At 37.2% G+C, this 22,653-nt stretch overlaps 1 protein-coding gene across 1 annotated transcript in view; it reads left to right on the top strand.

Moving 5' to 3' along the window:
* The window catches only part of CERKL (CERK like autophagy regulator), a 132,914-nt gene that overhangs the window by 53,446 nt on the left and 56,815 nt on the right, over positions 1 to 22,653 (top strand). Inside the window, 1 exon segment of the mRNA XM_017867489.1 lies at positions 3,110 to 3,352. Within this exon segment, the coding sequence (XP_017722978.1) occupies positions 3,110 to 3,352 (243 nt within the window).

A 22,653-nucleotide genomic window follows, 5' to 3' on the forward strand; every position in this document is an offset into this window, starting at 1 on the left:
GTCCTTTGTAGGGACATGGATGCAGCTGGAAACCATCATTCTTAGCAAACTATCACAAGAACAGAAAACCAAACACCGCATGTTCTCACTCATAGGTGGGAACTGAACAATGAGATCACTTGGACGCGGGAAGGGGAACATCACACACCAGGGCCTATCATGGGGGGGAGGGGGGAGGGATTGCATTGGGAGTTATACCTGATATAAATGATGAATTGATGGGTGCTGATGAGTTGATGGGTGCAGCACACCAACATGGCACAAGTATACATATGTAACAAACCTGCACATTATGCACATGTACCCTAGAACTTAAAGTATAATTAAAAAAAAAAAAGAGAATGTTTTTACCTGAGATCCAGGTATTCAAAATAATTTCTCCAATCTGCTCTAGCCTGTTATTATGTATGTATTCTGTTGTAAATGAGAAACAAGACTTATTTTCTCCAGAATAATAGAACCGTAGTGACACTGAAAGTACGCCCAGATTCTTTCTTTCTTTCTCTTTTCTTTCTTCCTTTTCTTTTCTTCTCCCCCTCCTTCTTCTTTGTCTTCTTCTTCTCCTTCTTCCTCTTCCTCCTCCTCCTCCTTCTGCTTCTTTCTCTTCCTCTTCTTCTTCCTCTTCCTCCTCCTCCTTCTTCTTTCTTCCTCTTCCTCTTCTTCTCTCTCCTCCTTCTTGTCTTCTTCTCCTTCTTCCTCTTCCTCCTCCTTCTGCTGTTTCTTTCTTCCTCTTCCTCTTCTCTCTTCTTCTTCCTCTTCCCCCTCCTCTTCCTCCCCTCCTCTTCCTCCCCTCCTCTTCCTCCCCTCTCCTCTCCCTCCCCCCTGCTCTCCCTCCTCTCCCTCACCCGAACCATCCCCCTCCCTCTCTGATCCCCTCCCCTTCCCTCCCTGTCTTCCTCCCTGTCTTCCTTCTTCCCTGTCTTCCTCCCTCCTTTCTTGCTCCCTTCCTCCTTCCCTCCCTCCCTTCCTCCCTTCCTCCCTTTTCTTCCTTCCTTCCTTTTCTTCCTTCCTTCCTTTTCTTCCCGTTTTTCCTTTCCTTTCTTTCCCTCTTTCCTTCCTGTCTCCCCTCCTCTGTGTGTCCCCTTCTCTCTGTCTTGCCTTTCCTTATGTCTTTTCCTCTTTTGCTCTCTTTCTTTCTCACTCTTCCTTTATTTTAATTTCCTCTTACTTGCCTTCTGTCTTCTTTCATTCCTTCCATTCTTTCTTTGTTTTTAGTGATAGGTATACTTCGTGAGCAATCAGACTATAGCTTGCAGAATAGTTGGGAGAGGCCAAAAATGCCCCTGAGAATGCAGGCAAGGAACTTCTTAGTGAGCATATGAACATCCTCACTCCAATCAGAGGATAACATTGTTCGTACTTCAAGGGCTAAAAACCTGAGAGAGGGTCTCTGCTTTCTGTTACTTTTAGCACTCGAGTCATTTCTGCATGTGTTTCTATTGATTACTTTTTCTCCTATTTTGGTTCATATGTTTGCTGCTGCTTTGCATGTCTAGTGATTTTGGATTAGATGAGTGATACTGTGAATTTTACCGTGCAGAATTGCTGAATTTTTTTATTTCTGTAAATATTTTTTTGGCATTGTTCTAGGATGTAGTTCCCTGGGAAAAAGTGACATCCTTTTGAGAGGCTTGCTTTTAAGCTTTCTTAGGTGGAATCACAGCAGTCTTTAGTCAGCTCACTAAGGACCAATACTCTTCTAAATACTTACCATAACGTCATATGAATTTCCATGTTTTTCCACTTCGGCTGGTAGAAACACCTGTGTCATCTCTAAGCATTGTTCTGTTAATTCTTCTAGTAGTTCTTACCTGGCTTCGCACATCTGCTGATCAATACTTTCAGCTGAAGTCTCAAGGGGACCTCTGCAAATCTACAGTGTTCACTGTTCAGGCTTCTCTTCTGTAGTAAATTGCACAGTGAACTCTAATTCCCTTAGTCTTCCTGAACCCCCAATTCTCCTTAACTCAGGGAGACCACCAGGTCCCCAGGATTCCCGTATCTGCCCTGTGACCTGGAGACTCTCTGCAGGCAATAGGTTGGGGCAGTCATAGGGTTCACTTTGTCTTCCTCCTCTTTGGCTTCACTGCCCTGTGTTACCTGATGTCCAGTGTCTGAAAACTACTGTTTTACATATCTTGTGTGCTTTTGTAGTTTTAGGTGAAAGGTAAAACCCCACGTTGGCCAAGGCGGAAGTTTTGGAAGTCTTTTTTTAATGTCTAAAACACTTCTACCTTGAGAGTCAATTGAAATAGTCTTTTCCACAATAATTATTTTCTGACCTATGGTTTAAAGATAAGTCATGAAAATTTTATGCCACTGTTTTTTTTTTAAGTCTGATTACAGATAAATTCAGGGTGCTATCTCCTCCTTGATTGACAGAGTTTATAATGTTTCCTACTCGCAAGTACTTCTGCTCCTCTTTGCGTGTGTTACTGTAATGGGAATGTATATTTCCTTTTCGTTAAGGATGCCTTCAACAATTTGTCATAAAGTCACTTCTGTCAGTGAATTCTATTTTTTCTGTTACTTTACTTTATCCTTAGTACCAAAGAGCTCCTTGTGTGAAACCAGTTTGTTACTAAAATGTCACTTTGTTTATGTTCTTGGAATTCTTCATACATTGACTATCCTCGGATGTTGAATGTTGTAGGCCTGTGTGGCAGGGTCTCTCTTCCATTCTATTTTTAATCTGATTATTGACAAAATAAACCCCATTTTTGTTTCCATCCCCTTTCCTCCTCATGTAGGGACTGGCATAAAGGGCAATCCATAAAATTACAAATGAAAAGGTTTTTTGTTTTTAACTATTATTTAGATACGGGCACAAATTTTTTTTCTTTCAAAATAAAATGAATAAAAAATTCATTTTATTTTTTAAATTTTAGGTTCAGGAGTACATATGCAGGTTTGTTATATAGGTACATTTGTGTCATGAGGGTTTGTTGTACAGATTATTTCATCATCCAGGTATTAAGCCTAGCACCTGTTATTTATTTTTCTTGATCCTCTCCCTTCACCCACTTTCTACCTTCTGGTAAGCCCAGTGTCTGTTGTTCCCCTCTATGAGACACAATGGTTTTAACTGGAAATTTTAATTTTTTTTCAGGTGATTCTAAGTATGACTTGCTATGTAAAGAAGAATTTATTGAACTCAAAGACATATTCTCTGTGAAACTGAAACGGCGTTGGTCTGTTAAACAGCAGAGAAGTGGTACTTTATTAGGTATCACACTCTTCATCTGCTTGAAAAAGGAACAAAATAAACTAAAGAATTCTACACTTGATCTTATTAATTTAAGTGAAGACCACTGTGACATATGGTTTAGGCAGTTCAAGAAAATATTGGCAGGTAAGTACTTCTTATGGGAATTTTTTTAATCAGCCCAGTTTCCTTGATAGAGATGATTAATCTAGACATGTTTTGAATAAAAACAACTTTTAGTGATGTTGAGGTAGTTTCCTTCTGTTCCTAGTTTTGTGTGTTTTGTCATGAGAAAGGGTTGAAATTTGTCAAATACTTTTTCTACATTAATTGAGATAATCATATTTTCCCCTACATCCTGCTAATATGGTATCTTACGTTAATTGATTTTCATATGTTTAACCATCCTTGCATTACAGGAATAACTCCCCCATGGCCATGGTGTATAATCTTTTAAAGATGCTATTGAATTTGGTTTGTTAATATTTTGTTGAGGATGTTTGCATCAATATTCATAAAACTTATTGTTCTGTAGTTTTTCTATACTGTTTGACTTTGGCATCAGGGTAATACTGGCTTCATAGAATGAATTAGGGAGTAACTCTTGAATGACTGTTTTCATGAAGAAGCTTCAATAATCTGAAATAAAATACTTAAATAATTTAGTTCACCTAAGAGTTGTTTTAAAAGCATATTTATTTTCTATTAATGTCTCTTTTGAACTATATAAAAATGTATTCTCCTTCCACTCATACATTGATGGCAAGTGTGTATATGTACTCTGTGGCCTGAAAATAAGAATTTTTTGAATAATCTTAAGAGGCCATGCTTTATACTCTGGTAATTGAGAATTACCTGTTTCACACACAGTAGCTTTTTCTAAGGTTAAATTTCCCAGAGAAAAAGAGACATGTTTTATTAAAAGGGAATATATCTCTTAATGAATTCAGTGTATATGAAATTTCTAAATGACATTTTTCATATTTTGCATACTAAATAAAATTCATAAGTACAAATATAATGTAATTTGGATTTCTAAAAGTTATCTAGTTAAAATATGATCTTAGGATTGATTTTTTTTGGTCTGAGATTTATGAATCTTGCTTGTTTTTCTGTTAACTCATTTATTCTTGTTTGCCACATCTATCAGATCAGAGTAGAGGCAACTTTTATAGTTGATGGCACAGTTTAGGGTTAGATGGCACAGGATAGAAATGGATGCTAGACAAAGAGCAGTCACAGAGCGATGTTAGAAATTTCCAGTTCCAGCATCATTGATCAAGAAAACCATGAGAACCCAAGTTGACCAAGGCAGCCAGCCAATAAAGTTCTGCTCATGGGAGATGAGCTGAAGTGACATTACATTAAAATTGGAAGACCCTCTTACTGAGTGGCTCATGCTTCCCTGCTACCCACTTTGGGACTTCCAAGAAGACTTGATTATTTCAAGAAGGCAAGAACCCACAGAGGCTGTAGTTGAGTTGATCTCTTTGGAAACATAGGGAATATGTATAATTAAATAAAAACACTTTAATGGTGAATCCTTTACAGTGTTATTTCAAATTTATGTCAAGTGATTTAAAAGTAAAATAAAATGAAAATAATTTCAGTGGAAGTAAATTTATTAACATGACCAGATATACATAAAACTTGTGTGGTCTTGTCTATAAAATAAGGGTATGTCATTTAATTAGAGAGTCAAAGCTCTTTCTTGCACTTAAGGTCTGAGGAACTCTTCTCCCATGGGGCTTATGAAGGGCTAGGCTGAGGTAACTTCCTCAATATATCTCAGTCATCAAACCAAGAGAAAGTAAGAAGCAGAGGACATCACAACAAAGCTCAATTCAGTAAAAGCAATTTTATAGGAGTAGAGGGACTTGTCAAAAACAACAACAACAAAGAACACTGTCCAAATATTTATTCAGCTTAATGAGTGATGTTTTGGTTTGATCTAGGGTTAAAATCTAGACAAATTACAGAGATGAATAAACTACATATCCTTTAGTCTACCATCCTCTGAAAATGTTACTTTTTGAAACTTTGATTTTCATAAGAGCTGGAGGCACTTAGGGAGTCATTCTCTGGCATGATCTTGGAGTACAGAGTGATTTTGCTGATTAAAAGCAAATAGATTGACTTTTAAAATCAACTCATACAAACTGTTAAAATCCTCTAATGAGAGTGAAGAAACCTAACCAAGACTGATTGATACATTACTGCTCCATCTCTGTGCCAAAATGGACTCAGGGAGGCCTATAGGAGATGCCAACTCCTTATCCTACTCCCCACAAAGACAGTTCTTGGCTATCTTCATCAGACACAAATGAATGGTTGAGGCTCCAAAGCTCTCTACCAATTCTTGTGTTACACTGGCACGTTTTAAACTTTTAAAAAAAATTTCAATTTTTTTTTTGAGACGGAGTCTCACTCTGTCACCCTGGCTGGAGGGCAGTGGCATGATCTTGGCTCACTGCAACCTCTGCCTCCTGGGTTTGAGCAATTCTCCCTGCCTCAGCCTCCTGAGTAGCTGGGATTACAGGCACCTGCCACTACACCTGGCTAATTTTTGTATTTGGTAAAGATGGGGCTTCGCCATGTTGGCCAGGAGGGTCTTGAACTCCTGAGCTCAATCTGCCTGCCTTGGCCTTCCAAAGCGCTGGGATTACAGGCGTTAGCTACCACACCTGGCTGGGACTTCTCTTTTAAAATTAATATCTCAAGAAGTTTTTTCTTTAAGAATCTTCTTTCAATTACAGGTCCATGTAATTCTGGTATTCATTAAAGTGCCTATCCCAGGGGTTTTGGTATGTTGTGTTTCAATTTTTTTTTTATTTATGCATTAATTTTGTTTATTCAAAATTTAGGTGCAAGTTGTTTAGTTTACATGTATCTGTGTAGTTTTGAGAATTCATCTTGTTCTTCATTTCTAATTTTATTTCATGACCTCAGAAAATGCTTGATATGATTTTGATTTTTTTTATCTTATTGAGACATGACTTACGACTATGTGGTCAATTTTAGAGAATGTTCCATGTACAGATGTGAAAAATGTATATTCTGTGTTGTTGGGTGGAATATTCTGCAGATGTCTGTCAGGTCCATTTGGTCAAGAGCCTGATTTAAGTCTAGAGTATACCTTTGTTAGTTTTCTGCTGTGGTGATCTGTCTAGTGCTGTCAGTGGGGTGTTGAAGTCCCCCACTATTCTTGTATAGCTGTCTTTTTCTGTAGGTCTAGTAATATTTGTTTTATGAACCTGGGTGCTCCGACACTGAGTGCATATTTATGTAGGATAGTTACATTTTCTGGTTGAATTGAACCCTTTATCATTATATAATGCCCTCCTTTGTCTGTTTTTGATGTTGTTGGTTTAATGTCTGTTTCTTCTCGTACAAGCATAGCAACATCTGTTCTTTTTAAATTTTCTATTTGCATGCTAGATCTTTCTCCATCCCTTCACTTTGAGCCCGTGGTTGTCATTACATGTGAGATGAGTCTCTTGAATTCAGCAGAAGGTTGGGTCATTTAAAAAATCTAATTTGCCTCTCTATGTCCTTTAAGTGGAGTGTTTAGGCCATTTATGTTCTAGGTTAATATTGATATTTGAGGTTTTGTTCCTATACATTTGATATTTGAGTATTGTTAGGTAGTTGCTTTCTAGTCTCAATTGCATAATTGCTCTATAAGATATCTGAACTTTGTATTTTTGTGTGCTTATATGGTAGCAAGTAATGTTTTTTGGTTTCCATGTTTAGAACTCCTTTGAGTATTTCTTGTATGGCAAGTGTGGTGGTGACAAATTCCCTTAGTGTTTGCTTGCCTGGGAAAGACTTTATTTCTCCTTCATTTATGAAGCTTAGTTTGGCAGATTATGAAATTCTTGGCTGGATTTTTTTTTTTCTTTAAGGAGGCTAAAAATAGGCCCCTGATCTCTCTTGCTTATAAGGTTTCTGCTGAGAAGTCATCTATTAGTCTGATGGGATTTGCTTTGTAGGTAATTTGGCCCTTTTCTTTAGATGCCTTTCAGATTTTTTCTTTGGTGTTGACCTTGCATAGTCTGATGGCCTATATTCCTTGGGGATGGTCATCTTGTATCTTGCAAGTGTTTTCTGAATTTCTTGCATCTGGATGTCAACCTCTCTAGCAAGATTAGGGAAGTTTTCCTGAATTATCGCCTCAAATATGTTTTCCAATTTGCTTACTTCTTCCTCTTCTCCATCAAGAATACCAATAAGTCATAGGTTTGGTTGCTTTACATAATCCCATATTTCTCAAAGGCTTTGCTCATTTTCAGATTCTTTTGTCTAACTGGGTTAATTTAAAAGGCTGGTATTCAAGCTCTGAAATCTTGTCTTCTGCTTGGTGTAGTTTATTATTAAAGCTTCCAAATGTTGTTGTTTTTTGTCTTTGTTTGTTTTTTTTTTTGAGATGAAGTCTAACTCTGTTGCCCAGCCTGGAGTGTAGTGGCATGATCTCGACTCACTGCAATCTCTGCTTCCTGGATTCAAGTGATTCTCCTGCCTCACCTTCTGGAGTAGCTGGGATTACAGGTGCATGCCACCACACTTGGCTAATTTTTGTATTTTTAGTAGAGACAAGGTTTTGCCATGTTGTCTGGGCTCGTCTCGAACTCCTGAACTCAGGTGATTCACCCACCTTGGCCTCCCAAAGTGCTGTGATTACAGGTGTGAGCTACCATGCCTGGCCTGCTTCCAAGTGTATTTTGATGTTCCCTTTAGTGAGTTTTTCAATTCCAAAAGTTCTATTTGGTTTTATATCAATATGACTATCTCATGTTTCATATCCTGCACTGTTTTCTGGTTTATTTGAGATGGATTTTAAATTTCTCTTGGATCTCACTGAGTTTCCTTGCAGTACATATTTTGTTTTTTTAATCTGTCATTTCAAAGTTTTCAACTTGGTTAGGATCCATCGCTATAGAGCTAGTGTAGTTCTTTAGAGGTATGAAGACACTTTTTTTGTAGTGTTGGAGTTCCTGGGCTGATTCCTTCTTATCTAAGGGAGCTGTTGCTTCTTATTTTTGAATTTCCTATTGGTTGGATGGGACTTAAACATTTTTTTTTCCCTTGAGGGTACGACTATGGTGTATGTTGTGTGTGATCATTCGACTTTGTTTCTGGGTGCTTTCAGGGGGCCAAGGCTCTTTATGGATTCCATGGGTGTGGTAGCTTTCTTAGATGCTGCTTGTTGTAGCAATGTATTGGATATGTGAGCTGACACACATATCCAATATCCACATAGCCCCTTGTGGGGCTAAGGGTGCAGAAGTCTCAGGAAGCTTATTTTGTGGAGTAGCACTAAGCCTTTCTGGTAGCGGGCTTTTTATTTGATAGTACAGTTCAGGCTGCAGTACAGTAGGTGGCACTTAAAAAATAAGAGCCACCTTGCCCTCAGTTAGGCTGATGTCCAGTAGAAGCACCTGTCCTGACAGGGGAGTGGCAGGAAGAGATTGCGTTGGTATGTGCTGAGGCCTTTGGGGTCGCTGGTTGGGGGTCAGGGGGAGGTACACTAGCTCCTCATCCAGTGCTGGCAGGAATGCGATCTGCTTTTCTATCATACCCCATCACAGGGCTCATGACTTCCAGTTCATAAAGATTTTGTCCTTTGGTTCCCAGCTGTAGCGTGACTGTAGGTTATGCATATGTCCCTCTGAAGGCAACCACCAAAATGGTCTTGGGGCAGAGCCTCTTCCCCCAGTCTAGGGCAGGCAACTCCATGACTTGTATGTCCTCCATTGCTGGGACACTGCTGCTCTGTGTAGGGATGGGGAGTTGGGCCCCACCCTTTATGTAAGCCTAAGTGGCATTGGCGCACTTTCAGCAGGGGTAGAGCCATCTTGAAAAACATGAAAAACTCTTTTTTCAAGTACCTGTGCTGGCCCCCAATGGGAAGAACCACTGCTGCATCTTCAGCAGTGTATGGGGTGGGAGGGTATTGCCAGAGATGACCCCTTCTCCATATCCATTCCTTGACATGGTGTTGTCCCCTTTAGCGATTGGTACTGTGCCCACCTTTCCTTTGTCCCAAAGGGGTTTTGGCAAGTTGTGCCCCTCTCCCTTATAGGTGACCTGCACTGGGGGTTAGATCTTCAGAGGTTCCACAGTACCCTGGGAGCTTGCACCCTGGGCTTTTCAAAGTCAGAACAGGTTATGGGGTTTGTTTGCAGGGGATCTGGTGCTACAGAGATTCAAGGGTGGAGAATCCCTGGGCAGAGCAGAGGCCCACCACTGGTGCACAAGCAATATTGTGACCACCATCTCAGTTTGGGTCTGAGGGGAGTATGGGAACACCTGCAGGAGCTGGCCACCCAGTTCTCTCTCCCTGGGAAATTCCCAAATTGCCACCAATAACATTGCCCTGGGTCATAAGGGTGGGGCCCTGAGTTCTTTGGGGATTGATCTCTGCCAGACTCTAGCTGCTTTTCCTTTCTGCACCCCAGCTTCTTCCCATGGGCACTCCAAAAGGTCCTGGTTCTCTCTCCCCAGTTTTCCATTAGAAACTTGTCCATTTGACAGTAACTTTGATCTTCTTTCTAAGAAGAATTGGCATCCAAGGTCTGTGGTCAGCCATGCTAGAAAAAAGAAAAAGAAAAAAACTAGTTTGTATTAAATTCTGAAAAACTAGTGACACTGCTTAACTCTTCAAAGGATTGTTAACAAAGGAAGATCTTTTTAAACCAAACTCCTAATTTTATCAAAATTGTAACTGAAAATATAAATGTATGAAAACATAGTTATTATGTAAAATTTGCTTAATAAAAGAATAGGAAAAACTACTATTTATCTTGGACCGAGAGCATGTTAGTTTGACATTTGAACCCTTTCTACTCTTGTAAGTAGTGGTGGGAAAAATTCATTGTAGGAGTCTGCAGACATAACAAACTATCATTAGACTGCCAAGACCTCCACATAATAAAGCAAGCAGAGAATGTCACATAAGTATGTTAAAAATGATCCAAAAAAGAGAAATTGAAAGCATAAATAGGGTGCTATCAAAAAAGGATAGCATTTATGTTATGACACACGTACACATGAATATCACTTCTTAGAATTTCATCCTTCTTAGGACTTATTCCTGAGTCTGAGGATTGAGAGGTTCTGATAAAACAGGTCTGGGTGGGTTCCAGGCATGGGCTTTCTTTAAAAGTCTCTCCAGGGATTCTAATATGTTGCCAGGACCAAGAACCATGGATAGCCAAGATCTCAGCAGCACAGTTTGATTGAATGAACTTATGTAGAACCCTGAATGCCACACTTAACCAAAGAAATCTTTCCAGGGATTATAGGTGACAGAACATGCTATATTCTTATTAAATATTGTTAAAAGTTAACCAGTACTCATTCCTGATTCATGTAAAGTTCTCACTTATTTTCCCAGAGTTTTACTGTATGACTGGTTTATGGGATCCTTGGAAAAGGTTGACAGACATGGCAAAGGTTCCTGCAATGTTTCTCTTTGTCCATCAACAGCCCTAGCTCAGAACCTCTACCCTTTCAGCTGAAAGCAATTAGCTCTTCAGAAATGATTCATTCTATTTATACTTGGGATAAGTAACATCAGGCAGTCTTCCCCAGGGCTTCTCACGGGCCCTGGTGGCATTTTTATTCTAAGGGAGGGATATATTTTTACATGTAATTGGTCATAATTATACTAAAAACAAGTAATTGGTGTCTTACACAAGAAAATTGTATTTCTGCTTTAGTCATTGACAGAGTATCCTGAGAACAGCAGTTAAGAAGTACATTCATTGTCATCTTATTTCTGATATATTTCAAATTCTTTTGCTAGGAAGAAACCCTTTTCACTGTATTTTGTATAACAAAACTTCTTTGGGAAAACAATTTAGATAAACTTTGTCAGATCTTATTATGTGATTATATTCAAAATGCTAACTGAAGATTCTCTAAATATTTTCAGTTAAATGTTGAATTAAGTTTTCATGCTGTTAAATAAGTTAACATTTCTTCCTTTACTGAAGTCATTATTATAAAATTTAAATCCTAATGATAATAGCTGACGTTTATTAAGCATTTAGGATGTACCCTTTTTTGCTAGCAACTTTTATGAATTATCTCATTAAATCTTCATAATAATAGCATCAATAACTACAAATATGTTTTCATGTAAGAAGGGAAATAAAATTATCTTATGAGTTTTGCTGTGAGGTTTGAAGAATGAAAACAATGCATGACTTAGAAAATAGTATAATTAAGTGAATTTTATTATTATCAAAAATCATCTCTTAGTTTATAAATGAAAAAACTAAGTCTTAAATAATGTAAAAATCAGTTAACAAGGTTAAACAACTGGTAGGTGGTAGAGGGAGCTGGGAACAAATCTGTACCTGTCTGAATCTGGAGCAGGAACCCTTAACTGATGTGTCATTCCAGCAGGTCATCAGTTACTATATAATACCTATTAAGTATACTTTATTTGCTCAAGCCTGTAATCCCAGCACTTTGGGAGGCCGAGACGGGCGGATCACGAGGTCAGGAGATTGAGACCATCCTGGCTAACACGGTGAAACCCCGTCTCTACTAAAATACAAAACTAGCCGGGCGAGGTGGCGGGCGCCTGTAGTCCCAGCTACTCGGGAGGCTGAGGCAGGAGAATGGCTTAAACCCAGGAGGCAGAGCTTGCAGTGAGCTGAGATCTGGCCACTGCACTCCAGTCCGGGCGACAGAGCGAGACTCCGCCTCAAAAAAAAAAAAAAAGTATACTTTATTTACTATATTTAGATTTGTAGTAGATTTAGACTCTACTGTAAAAGCAAGGACTTCAGACACCTAAGTATCCATATCATCTTGTTTGAAAATTGTCCCTCTCTAGTGTTCTTTTCTAAACATGATGATTCAGAACTCCAAATTCTTGAAGCAGGCAACCTTTAGGGTCAGTGTTAATTTCTCAATATTTAAAAATGTTTCCTCATGACTGTCACTATTATTGAGATTTCTCATATGCCTTGGCCTGAATTGGGTGTGCACTATGAAAAAAAAAAAAAAAAGGGCAGACATTTCTTTTTGTTAACCTAAAGGAATTTTAAAAACACATATAAACACACTGGTTTATGACAGATTACCAGACTTTATGTTTAGCAGGATTTCCTAAGCAAAACACAAATTCTGTAAATCTACAGAATTAGATAAAACATTGACTCAATCCTTAGATGAGACTATAATGGATTGTCACTTAATAACTTTTGTCACTGAAAGCAAATGGTTTAAAAAGTAATAAAGTTCTACTCTCACAGTATGAATAAATAGGAAATACACAATATTTTAAATTAGGCAACAAATCATTAAGCCCCCTAGCATTCATTAGACTATCATTAATGATAATAAAATTGTGTGGTATTTATACAGATACTATATGTAACTCCAGGAATTTTATTATAATTGTGTATGGATATATTTGTTGTTTGAGGCAGGTAGTTGGATATTTGCAGTGGCTGTATGCTGAAGCATTCTGGTAATAGTTTTCAAATCAACCATTTTTTTCTCCTTGTCTATCATCTTTAAAGCAAAGGCACCTTTTATTTTTAACTATATTTTTTGAAAAAATACATTTGCTGTAAAATTATATATTTTGAAAAATGTTCATTTTCTGTTTTTTACTAGTTTCATACCTTTGTTATTTTTTTCAATGGAAAGAGCAGAGATAGGCAAAAGTGAAGCCTGTGTGTGTGGTCAGGTTCCTGGGCACTTCATAGCATCTAATGCCAAACTGTGTTCTCTTGTATGTCAGTGCCTTCCCACTTGCTAATTAAGCGACAGAGCTAGGGACTTCCCTCTGTCTAGAATGCCCATCATCTCTTGTTTGCCCAGCAAAACCTAGTTTGAAGTTCAAGGTCTGATACAAACCAGGTGATCCTTTGCAAAACTAACTGTACCTGAGCAAACCAGGCACTTACTCTTTTATATGTTCCTGGCACTGCTGATACTCTGATAGAAAACATCATCACTTAATGCTAATTGTGGGCTCACAAAGGGGATACTTTTACTGTAAGAAGACAGTAACTCTTCTTAGCACAGAGATTATTAAGTACTTGAAACAGTTTCACATATAGTAAGTGTTCAATAATTTTTTTTAGAATTTCTAACACTTGGCACAGTGCCTAGCTCAGTAAATGTTGGTGAACTGAGTATACTGCTTATCTGTTACGTGGTAGGCATTATTCTAGTTGCTTCTGTTATAAACCAACTCATTTAATCCTTATCACAATACTTTTATTGTGGTCAATATTTTTTAATCCTCACAGATGGCTAAGGAATCAGAACTCTGAGAGATTGGTTGACTTGCTTTGGGTCGAGTGCTTAGAAAGTGGTAGAACAAGATTCCTATCCAGGTCTTCTAATTAAAAAACACACACTGGTGTGTGTGTGTGTATGTGTGTGTGTGTGTGTGTTTTGTTAGACTAGTGTTTTCTTGAAAGGCAGGGTATAACTGACTATGCTGTATATTTGATTTGGGACTAAGCATATTATTGTCAAATATATTAAAAATGTCGTAATACTGGAAAGGAGTCCATCAATGGGCTATGCAGGTTGAAGGACTTGTAGATGAGAAACTGATATATTTGGTTAGCAAGGAAAGCCATCTAGTTGTGAACCCTTGATATTGGCAAAAGAGAGGGTCCTTTGAAACCTAAGGGAACAGAACTTTCCTATTCTCCAAGTTCGGAGCAGAATAGGTAGGCTCCAGACAGTGTAATGCCCAACTTTTACCAGTGGTGTTTTAGTTTTTTTTTTTTTTTTTTTTCCAAAAGGAAATAATGTAATTCTTTATATACTTCTGAATTGTCTATCTTATCAAAAATAAAAAATTTCATTTTGTAGTACATACAGAATCAAAAGACTTTCAAGTCCTAACTCCACAAATGTTTATTTGGAAGCTCTTTAAACTGTTTACCACAGATATTAGTAAATCTGTCAGAAATGAGGTGACTTACTTATCCTTGTCCCACCAGATAGGTGGGAAGGATGATCACACTAGATAGCATGGATGGGTCCTCTAGTTATCTCCTTATACTTGAATGGAAAATACATTATTCAGATTAATCAATTAGTCATTGTGACTGATAGAATTTTTATGTGGATAATCTGGGTTTGGTTCCTAGCTTTACCACTTACTTGGGATATTTATGTCTTCTATGGTCTCCTATCTGTAAAGTGAAGTTGATAATGCCAATCTTGCTTAAATATGTAATGTATGCAAAGCAGCAGGTACTCAATAAAGGGTAACTCTTACTATTATTGTATAGCTCTCCAGCTATGTGTTGAGCTTCTATAGAATCCATAGCCCCAAACTCTTTAGCCCTTTGAGACCAAGATTAAGCATTGTCTTTCCAGAGGAGAGGGTGAGAGAGAGTGGCATTATACTAATAGAATTCATCATTATCACCATCATCATCATGATTTCTTGGTGTGTCATGGAATGTACTGTGTTTCACATTACCAACAGATGTTAATTTTCACAACATCCCTGAGACAAGAAACTATTACATTTTACAGATAAGGTCGTGCAGCTACGAAGTTGTGGAATTGGGATTCAAACCCAGGCAGTCTGTCCCCACTGTCCATGTTCTTAACCCATCATGCTCTCCTGACACTTGAAAAGTTAAGAGGCATACTCCATAGCTTGTAGTGTTGCTGCAAAGAGAATCTAATTTTAAATCCAGTGAAGTTTATTAGTTGCTGTCTTTGATATGCCATTCAGATTGTGCTATCCTTATGATGCCTACCTTGGTTGTGTATGTAACCAGGCATCAAATATATAAATACTCAAAAAGTGATAGGTGCCAGTAAAATATTTTACAGTTAATACTTATGTAATCTGTGTTCTATATGTTTGAGGACTGGTTCCAAAATATTCTGTATTTGACTTTTAGTTAAAACCATATGCTTTGCTCATATTAATTATACAGTTGATACCATTCTCATGTTGCTAACATGTCTGTAAGTAACAGTTGAAATTGATCTGGCAATTTTAGAGTTGTCAGACCCAGGAGATGAGAGAAAAATTTAAAATGTTTATAACATTAAATCAGCTGAGTCAAGAGAGAGAAAGAGAAAGATGATTCAAATTTCTTGTACTGGTGGATTTAAGTGCTTGGAACTGAAATAAAGGAGAAGGTGTAGGGAGGGAGAAAGATAATTCTTGCCTTTACGCCAGTTGAAATTGAGTTTCCTTTGAGGTATAGAGGTGAAACATTTTAAGAAGCTCCTTAAAACTCTCTAATGTGGTTTTTCAACCTGTTTCCATCAATTTGTCAACATTTCCTCACTTTTTGGCACAAGAGAATATTCTAGGTTTATCTCACACCTTCTTTGTCCCGGCCCAGGAATCAGCCATTTCTCTAAGAAACTCTGGTTCCTTTTGGTGGGGAACAGTACTGGGAAACCAAGATCTGGGAGCTGAATATACTCCTAGTGATTAGGAGGTCATAACTTGTAGACTCTTGCAGCCGACGGAGTTAGGACATATTTATTAGAAATCATGAGTTTATATTAATCTTGCTAGGATCTGTTCAATCCTACAAGGTTCTTCCCTGTGTCCCTCCTTTCTCTTTGTGTATCCTTTCTTCCATATTAAGAACTGTGGCTCCCAACAACAAGGCATTTGCCCATTTGCCCAATCATATGATGTATAAAAACTAGTTTCAGAAAAGTGGCAGCCAAACCACTAAGAAAAATAAACTTGCTGAAATGAGTTCAGGATTTATTGGTAGCTCTTCTTTTGGACCCCTAGACTGAAAGTATGTATTTCAAGTATTGTGCTCAAAAGTTACTTGGGTTAGCTTTTTCCACCTTTCGTAATAGTAATGTTTACTTGAAATACAGTTGGCTTTGTTTTCATGTTCAGTTTGTTTTTTTCTATCTTCATTAATTTCATTATATATATTTAATATGTAGGACATTAACATGTCCCCAAAAGAAGAAAACACTCCTTCCTGTATCATTTCCACCTCATCTCTCTTACCCCTTATAGGTAACCAATTGCACTGGTTTCTGGTTTATCTGTTTGAAAAGTTACCATATATATGTATGTTTTTAAAATTTTTATTTTTTTTTCACAAAAGGTAACATGCAGTATATACTTAGCCACTTTCCTTTTAAACTTAACAGTGTATACTGGAAATCACTCCATATCATGTTACAGAGAGCTTCCTTATATTTTTTAATAGCTGTATAAGACTTCATTGTGTTGTCTGTACCATATTTTATTTACTCCCCCATGTGTGGACATTTTGACGTTTCTAGTATCTGCAATTACTAATAATGCTGCGGAAAACTTTGTGCATATTGTATCTTGGTAAATTTCTAGATGAGGATTTCTGGGTTAAAGGTTAAGCACATGTGTAGTTTTGTTAGATATTGATAAATTCCTTTCCATGGGGTTTATACCATTTTTTTATATTTACCAGCAATGTATAAAAGTGTCCATTTCTTCAAAGCCTCACCAACAGATTGTATGTTTTATGTACTTTTATGTTTTAGAATTTTTCCAATGTGATGGGTGAACAATGGTATATCAATATAGTTTTAATTTACATTAAAGTTGAGCATCTTTTCATGTTCAGCTAGTCTCAGGGCTATTCTTAATATCTTGTGAGTTGTCTTTCATATTATTTTCCCATATTCCATAATACTTCTGGTCTTTTTCCTACTCAATTCTTACAAGTTCTTTATATTTCAGGAATATTAGCTGTTTTATTTGATATGTTACACATATTTTTCTCCCAATATATAACTTTTCTCTTATAATGATTTTTTTTCATGCAAAGTTTTTAATTAAAACCTTTTATGGGCCCAGGTGCAGTGGCTCACACCTGTAATTCCAGCACTTTGAAAAGCTGAGGTGGGCAGATCACTTAAGGCCAGAAGTTTGAGACCAGCTTGACCAACACAGTGAAACCCTGTCTCTACTAAAAATAGAAAAAAATTAGCTGGGCTTGGTGGCACATGCTTGTAATCCCAGCTACTCAGGAGGCTGAGGCATGAGAATCACTTGAACCCAGCGGGTGGAGGTTGCAATGAGTCAAGATCATGCCACTGCACTCCAGAGTGGGCAACAGAGTGAGACTCTGTCTCAAAATTCAATAAATATATAAACAAAACCATTATGGGCCAGGTGCAGTGGCTCATCCCTATAATCTCAGCACTTTGGGAGGTCAAGGTGGGTGGATCATTTGAGCCAAGGAACTAGAGACCAGCCTGGGCAACATGGGAAAACCCCATCTCTAAAAAAAAAAAACACAAAAATTAGCTTGATGTGGTAGCATACACCAGTAGTCCCAGTTGCTCAGGCGGATCATATGAGCCTGGGGAGGTCAAGGCTGCAGTGAGCAGTGATGGTGCCATTGCACTCCAGCCTAGGCAACAGAGTGAGACCATTTCTCTAAATACATACATACCTTTTATGGAGTAAAATTTACACACTTTTTCGTTATTGCCTCTGGCTTTTGCATTTTAGTAAGACTTTCTTTACACTCAACTTACAGATAAATTCACCTGTGTTTTCTTCTAGTACTTGTATAGTTGAATTTTAGATCTCTAGTCCATTTGGAGTTTATTTTGTGTATGGTAGAAGGTATTGATCCTATCTTTTTCCAAGTAGTTGTTATCCAGTTGTTCAAAAAAAAGTTATTAAGTCCATCTTTGTCCCAGATAGACTGGAACAAAATGAATTAAAGACTTAAATATAAATATTTCTATTTGTGTATTCCTTCCTCCTAGAAAGAGAATGCAGGTGGAAAGCTTCATGCCATTGAATACCTCAAGCCATTGGTCTGGCAATATACGAAAAGTGGAAAAAGCTAACCCAAGTAACTTTTGAACACAATACTTGAAATATATACTTTTGGGCAGGGCGCGGTGGCTCAAGCCTGTAATCCCAGTACTTTTGGAGGCCGAGACGGGCGGATCACGAGGTCAGGAGATTGAGACCACCCTGGCTAACATGGTGAAACCCCGTCTCTACTAAAAAATACAAAAAAACTAGCTGGGTGAGGTGGCGGGCGCCTGTAGGCCCAGCTACTTGGGAGGCTGAGGCAGGAGAATGGCATGAACCCAGGAGGCGGAGCTTGCCGTGAGCTGAGATCTGGCCACTGCACTCCAGCCTGGGCGACAGAGCGAGACTCTGTCTCAAACAAAAAAAAAAAAAAAAAAAAAAAAAAAAAAGAAATATATACTTTCAGTCTAGGGGTCCAAGAAAAGAGTGGCCAATAAACCTTGAACTCATTTCAGCAAGTTTATTTTTCTTAGTGGTTTGGCTGCCACTTTTCTGAAACTGGTTTTTATACATCATACGATTGGGCAAATGGGCAGATGCCTTGTTGTTGGGAGCCACAGTTCTTAACATGTAAGAAACGATAAACAAATAGAAATATTTATGTTTAAATCTGGCAATCATTTTTAAGATGTGAACTTAAAAGAACAGACAACAAAAGAAAAAATAGGTACGTAGGATTACATCAAACCCAAAAGCTCTGCACAGCAAAGGAGACAGCTGTGTGAAGAGGCAACCTATGGAATGGGAGAAAATACTTCTAAGTCGCACATCTGACAGAGGGTTAATATCCAAGGTATATAAAGAACTGCAACAACTCAATAGCAAGAAAACAACATGAATAAAAAATGGGCAAAGGGTCTGAATAGACATTTCTCTAAAGAAGACATACCAATAGACAACATGGAAAAATGCTCAAGGTCACTAACCATCAGGGAAATGCAAATTAAAACCACAATGGGATGCCACCTCACACTTGTTAGAATGGCTGTTATCAGAAAGACAAAAGATAAGAATTGATGGGGTGTGGAGAAAAAGGAATTCTGGCACACTATTAGTGACAGTGTAAATTAGTATAGCCATGATGGAAAAGAGAATGGAGGTTCCTGAAACGGTTAAAAGTAGAACCACCATATGATCCAGCAATTCTACTACTGGGAATATATCCAAAGGAAATGAAATCAGTATATTGAAGAGATCTGTATTTTAATGATTATTGCCGCATTATTCCCAATAGCCAAGATAAGGAATCAATCTAAGTATATATCAGTGGACAAGTGATAAAGAAAATGTGGTGTGTATTCACAATGGGATACCATTCAGCCTTTGAAGAGAAGGAAATCCTGTCATTTGCCATAACACAGTTGAACCTGGAGGTTGTTGCTGAGTGTAATAAGCCACGCACCAAAATACCACATGATTTTTCTTATATGTGGAATTTTAAAAAGTTGAACTAATGGAAATGGAATAGAATGGTAGTGACTAGGGGTATGTGATAGGCTGAGGGATCAAGGAGATGTTGGTCACAGGATACAAGATTTCAGTTAGATAGGAGGAAGAAATTCAAGAGGTCTCTTGTATACCATGGTGACTATAGTTAAAGTATACTTGAAAATTGTTAAGAGTAGATTTTCTATTCATACCACACAATGATAAGTATGTGAGATAATGCATATGTACATTGGCTCAATTTAGCCATTTCATAAAGTATATATATTTCAAAACAACATGATGTACATGATAAATATATAGTTTATTTTCAATTAAAAAATTTAAACTCTCTAATTGGTCTTCAACATATAGTACACCAGTCTTTTCACTACTCTTTATAATGGAACATATGTTCTTGGAATGCTAAAATGTATTTTTTTTTGGAGGCCCTGCAAATAACTAAAATTTTCTAAAAGCCATACCTAATTACTTACATATGATCCAGAAATGATACCTTGAAAAGCTTTTAACTGATAAAATCATTAAGGTAAAACATATTCATAGTATTCTGTAATATTTTTGTAATTTTCTAGTTCATGAAGGATTAAATGTACAATTATCTCACTTGAACTGGATTTTTTATGAGGTTAATTATATTTAAATGCTAATTATTTTAACCAATTTTGTGGTTGACTTCTATGTAGAATAGGGAAAATAAATTCCTAAAGTCAGTTACATATATCTCTTTTCAGTCTGGATTTTTAATTAGGAAAAGTGATATAGTTAAATAGCTCTACTGTATAGCATCTTCTAAAATGAGTAAAAATTCATTATATCAGGATAAAAAATGATAAAGATATATGGATGACACGTTTGGCTGAATTTTTCTTCTTTCTTTTTTCGCTGTTCTCTTGCTGTCTATTTAAATAGCCTTAGCTCTTTTGTCATTTAAATTCTCAAGTATTGAGGTGATTATTCCGGCAGCAGGTGATTCTTTCTACTAATTACTGTTCAATCAGTTTTAGTTATTAGAAATAGAGATATGTTTACATTGCTGGGCTGCATGTAAATTTAGAAGTTACATGGCTTTGTTTTTACTTTGATTTACGGCATTAAAATTATTTTCATCTGTATATGTAAAGATCTGCATCTATAAGCTTTTGTGGATAATAAGGTGAAATTGATGCATTTTAATGTAAATTGCCAATATAAAATATCTCTTAACTCAGACCTCTACTGGAAAGTTGTCAAATCTTATGTAGGAAAGGCTTTTACCATCACTGTTACACATTAACTGGGCATAGTTTAATATTAATAGCTCCTGAGACTTGTGGTTAACTGAGGTTTCTATTTCCTGTGTTTGGGTTTTATCTTTGCAACAACTTGGTTGCTTTTCTGTGTAAAATAGTGGTGAATATACACAAGAGTATGACAAGGTTCTGGGCTCTTAACTTTGATGAACACCATGCCATTCCCATCGTGCTGCACTCAAAACAGCACAGATGTGAGTCTGGGAGTGGCGTCCCTGCCGCTCTCATGAGCCTTTGTTTGGAGAACACCCTGATTAACCCCCACCCTTCATGGTTCATTGACTCACTGATAGATCAAGTTTTAACTAGTATATATTAGCACATTTGTTACCAACAGAGGAACAGTTGGCCATTCTGTTTTACATTGCTGGTTCATTGCAAACTGGCGTGCTAAAAAGGTCTATACTCTAGAGTATGAATTGGGAAGTTACCAAAGGACTCAGAACCAAGTCAGTTGCATATTAATGTTGAATTATACCTGTATTTTAATCTTGGATTATCTACTTGTGGGATGCTTACACTTTTGTCAAGTTATGAATAAATGATAATTACCACTTTGAAATTCATCTTTTTTTTTTTTTTTTTAAGGAATTTAGGGGATTTAGGTATCTCAATATAGCTTTCATATTAAACAGTTTGTCATAATTGAGAGCAGAGCAAGGTCCTGACTACCTGATGCCTTGTTTTGGAGCATTTTAAAAATGTTTTCCAGAGAGTTTTTTGTACCTAGTGACTTTACATAAGTCCTTACATTATACTATATTTCTAGGTCACCTAAAAATGTTAATCGTTTAGTCAAGAGGGTTAGGATGTGGATCTATTTTCTCATGAAAAAAATTAAGCTGTTCCCTTTTTATCAGTTTTCTTACAATCTAAAGTTTTTTTTTTTTTTTTTCTTCTTACCTTCCTAACCTAGTTACTAAAGTCTTCTTATTGCTATAGTTCCTTTCATGGCAGATAGGTTTACTGCATCATTTGGCAGTTTCAGAGGATGGATTTTGTCTTGGCTTCATCTTTCCTTACTGGTTGCCATCCCCTGGGCCACCTGCTTATTTGCGTTTTCCTTTCTCTTGTGAGATGATGAAGCTCCATGTCCCGATGGGGCTGAGGAACAGCACCCTGAGTCCAAGCCTAGGATAAGGCAAAGGACTTGCTTTTCAAAACAAACTAGTGTCATACAGGCTGCTGCTTTCAGGTCCACTCTCTGATTTTTATTGTAATTGATGATTTGTTTCTGGAAGGCAAACTGATTTCAGTTCTGAACAAAAGGGTCGGTATTTGTTTTCAATACTGCTATTAATTTAGGGTTTTAATTTAGAAAAGATTTTACCAGCTCTCAAATATGATTTTCTAGTGACTTTAAGTTTATAGATATAAGGAGTAGGTATGAGATAGGGATTGAATTACTTTTTTGTTTTTAAAACTTAACTTGGCAGTAGTAAGACGACGTTGCTTGTTTTTTTCATGCGAAATATTTTTTCTAAAGGGATCTAGATATCTATCAGAAAACTTACTTTTGATAACTCTGGTTCTTTTCAAGTATTTACCTTAGCCTTTTGTCTTGTAGGAATTAATAGAAATAGTTGTAATTTTATACTTACTTTATAAAACAGCAATTTAAAGAGAAGCTTTTTGCATAAAAGATTATTTTGCAGTGTTGCACTTTTATTTTCTTTAGTGCAATTGAAGTTGCAGCTTTGTAATTTACTTTTTAGTTTGGGTTTTTTTTTTCTTTTTTTTTTTTTAATTATACTTTAAGTTCTAGGGTACATGTGCATAACGTGCAGGTTTGTTACATATGTATACTTGTGCCATGTTGGTGTGCTGCACCCATCAACTCATCAGCACCCATCAATTTGTCATTTATATCAGGTATAACTCCCAATGCAATCCCTCCCCCC

Source organism: Rhinopithecus bieti, unplaced genomic scaffold (assembly GCF_001698545.2).
Source record: "Rhinopithecus bieti isolate Rb0 unplaced genomic scaffold, ASM169854v2 scaffold_3041, whole genome shotgun sequence".
Classification (NCBI taxonomy): domain Eukaryota; kingdom Metazoa; phylum Chordata; class Mammalia; order Primates; family Cercopithecidae; genus Rhinopithecus; species Rhinopithecus bieti.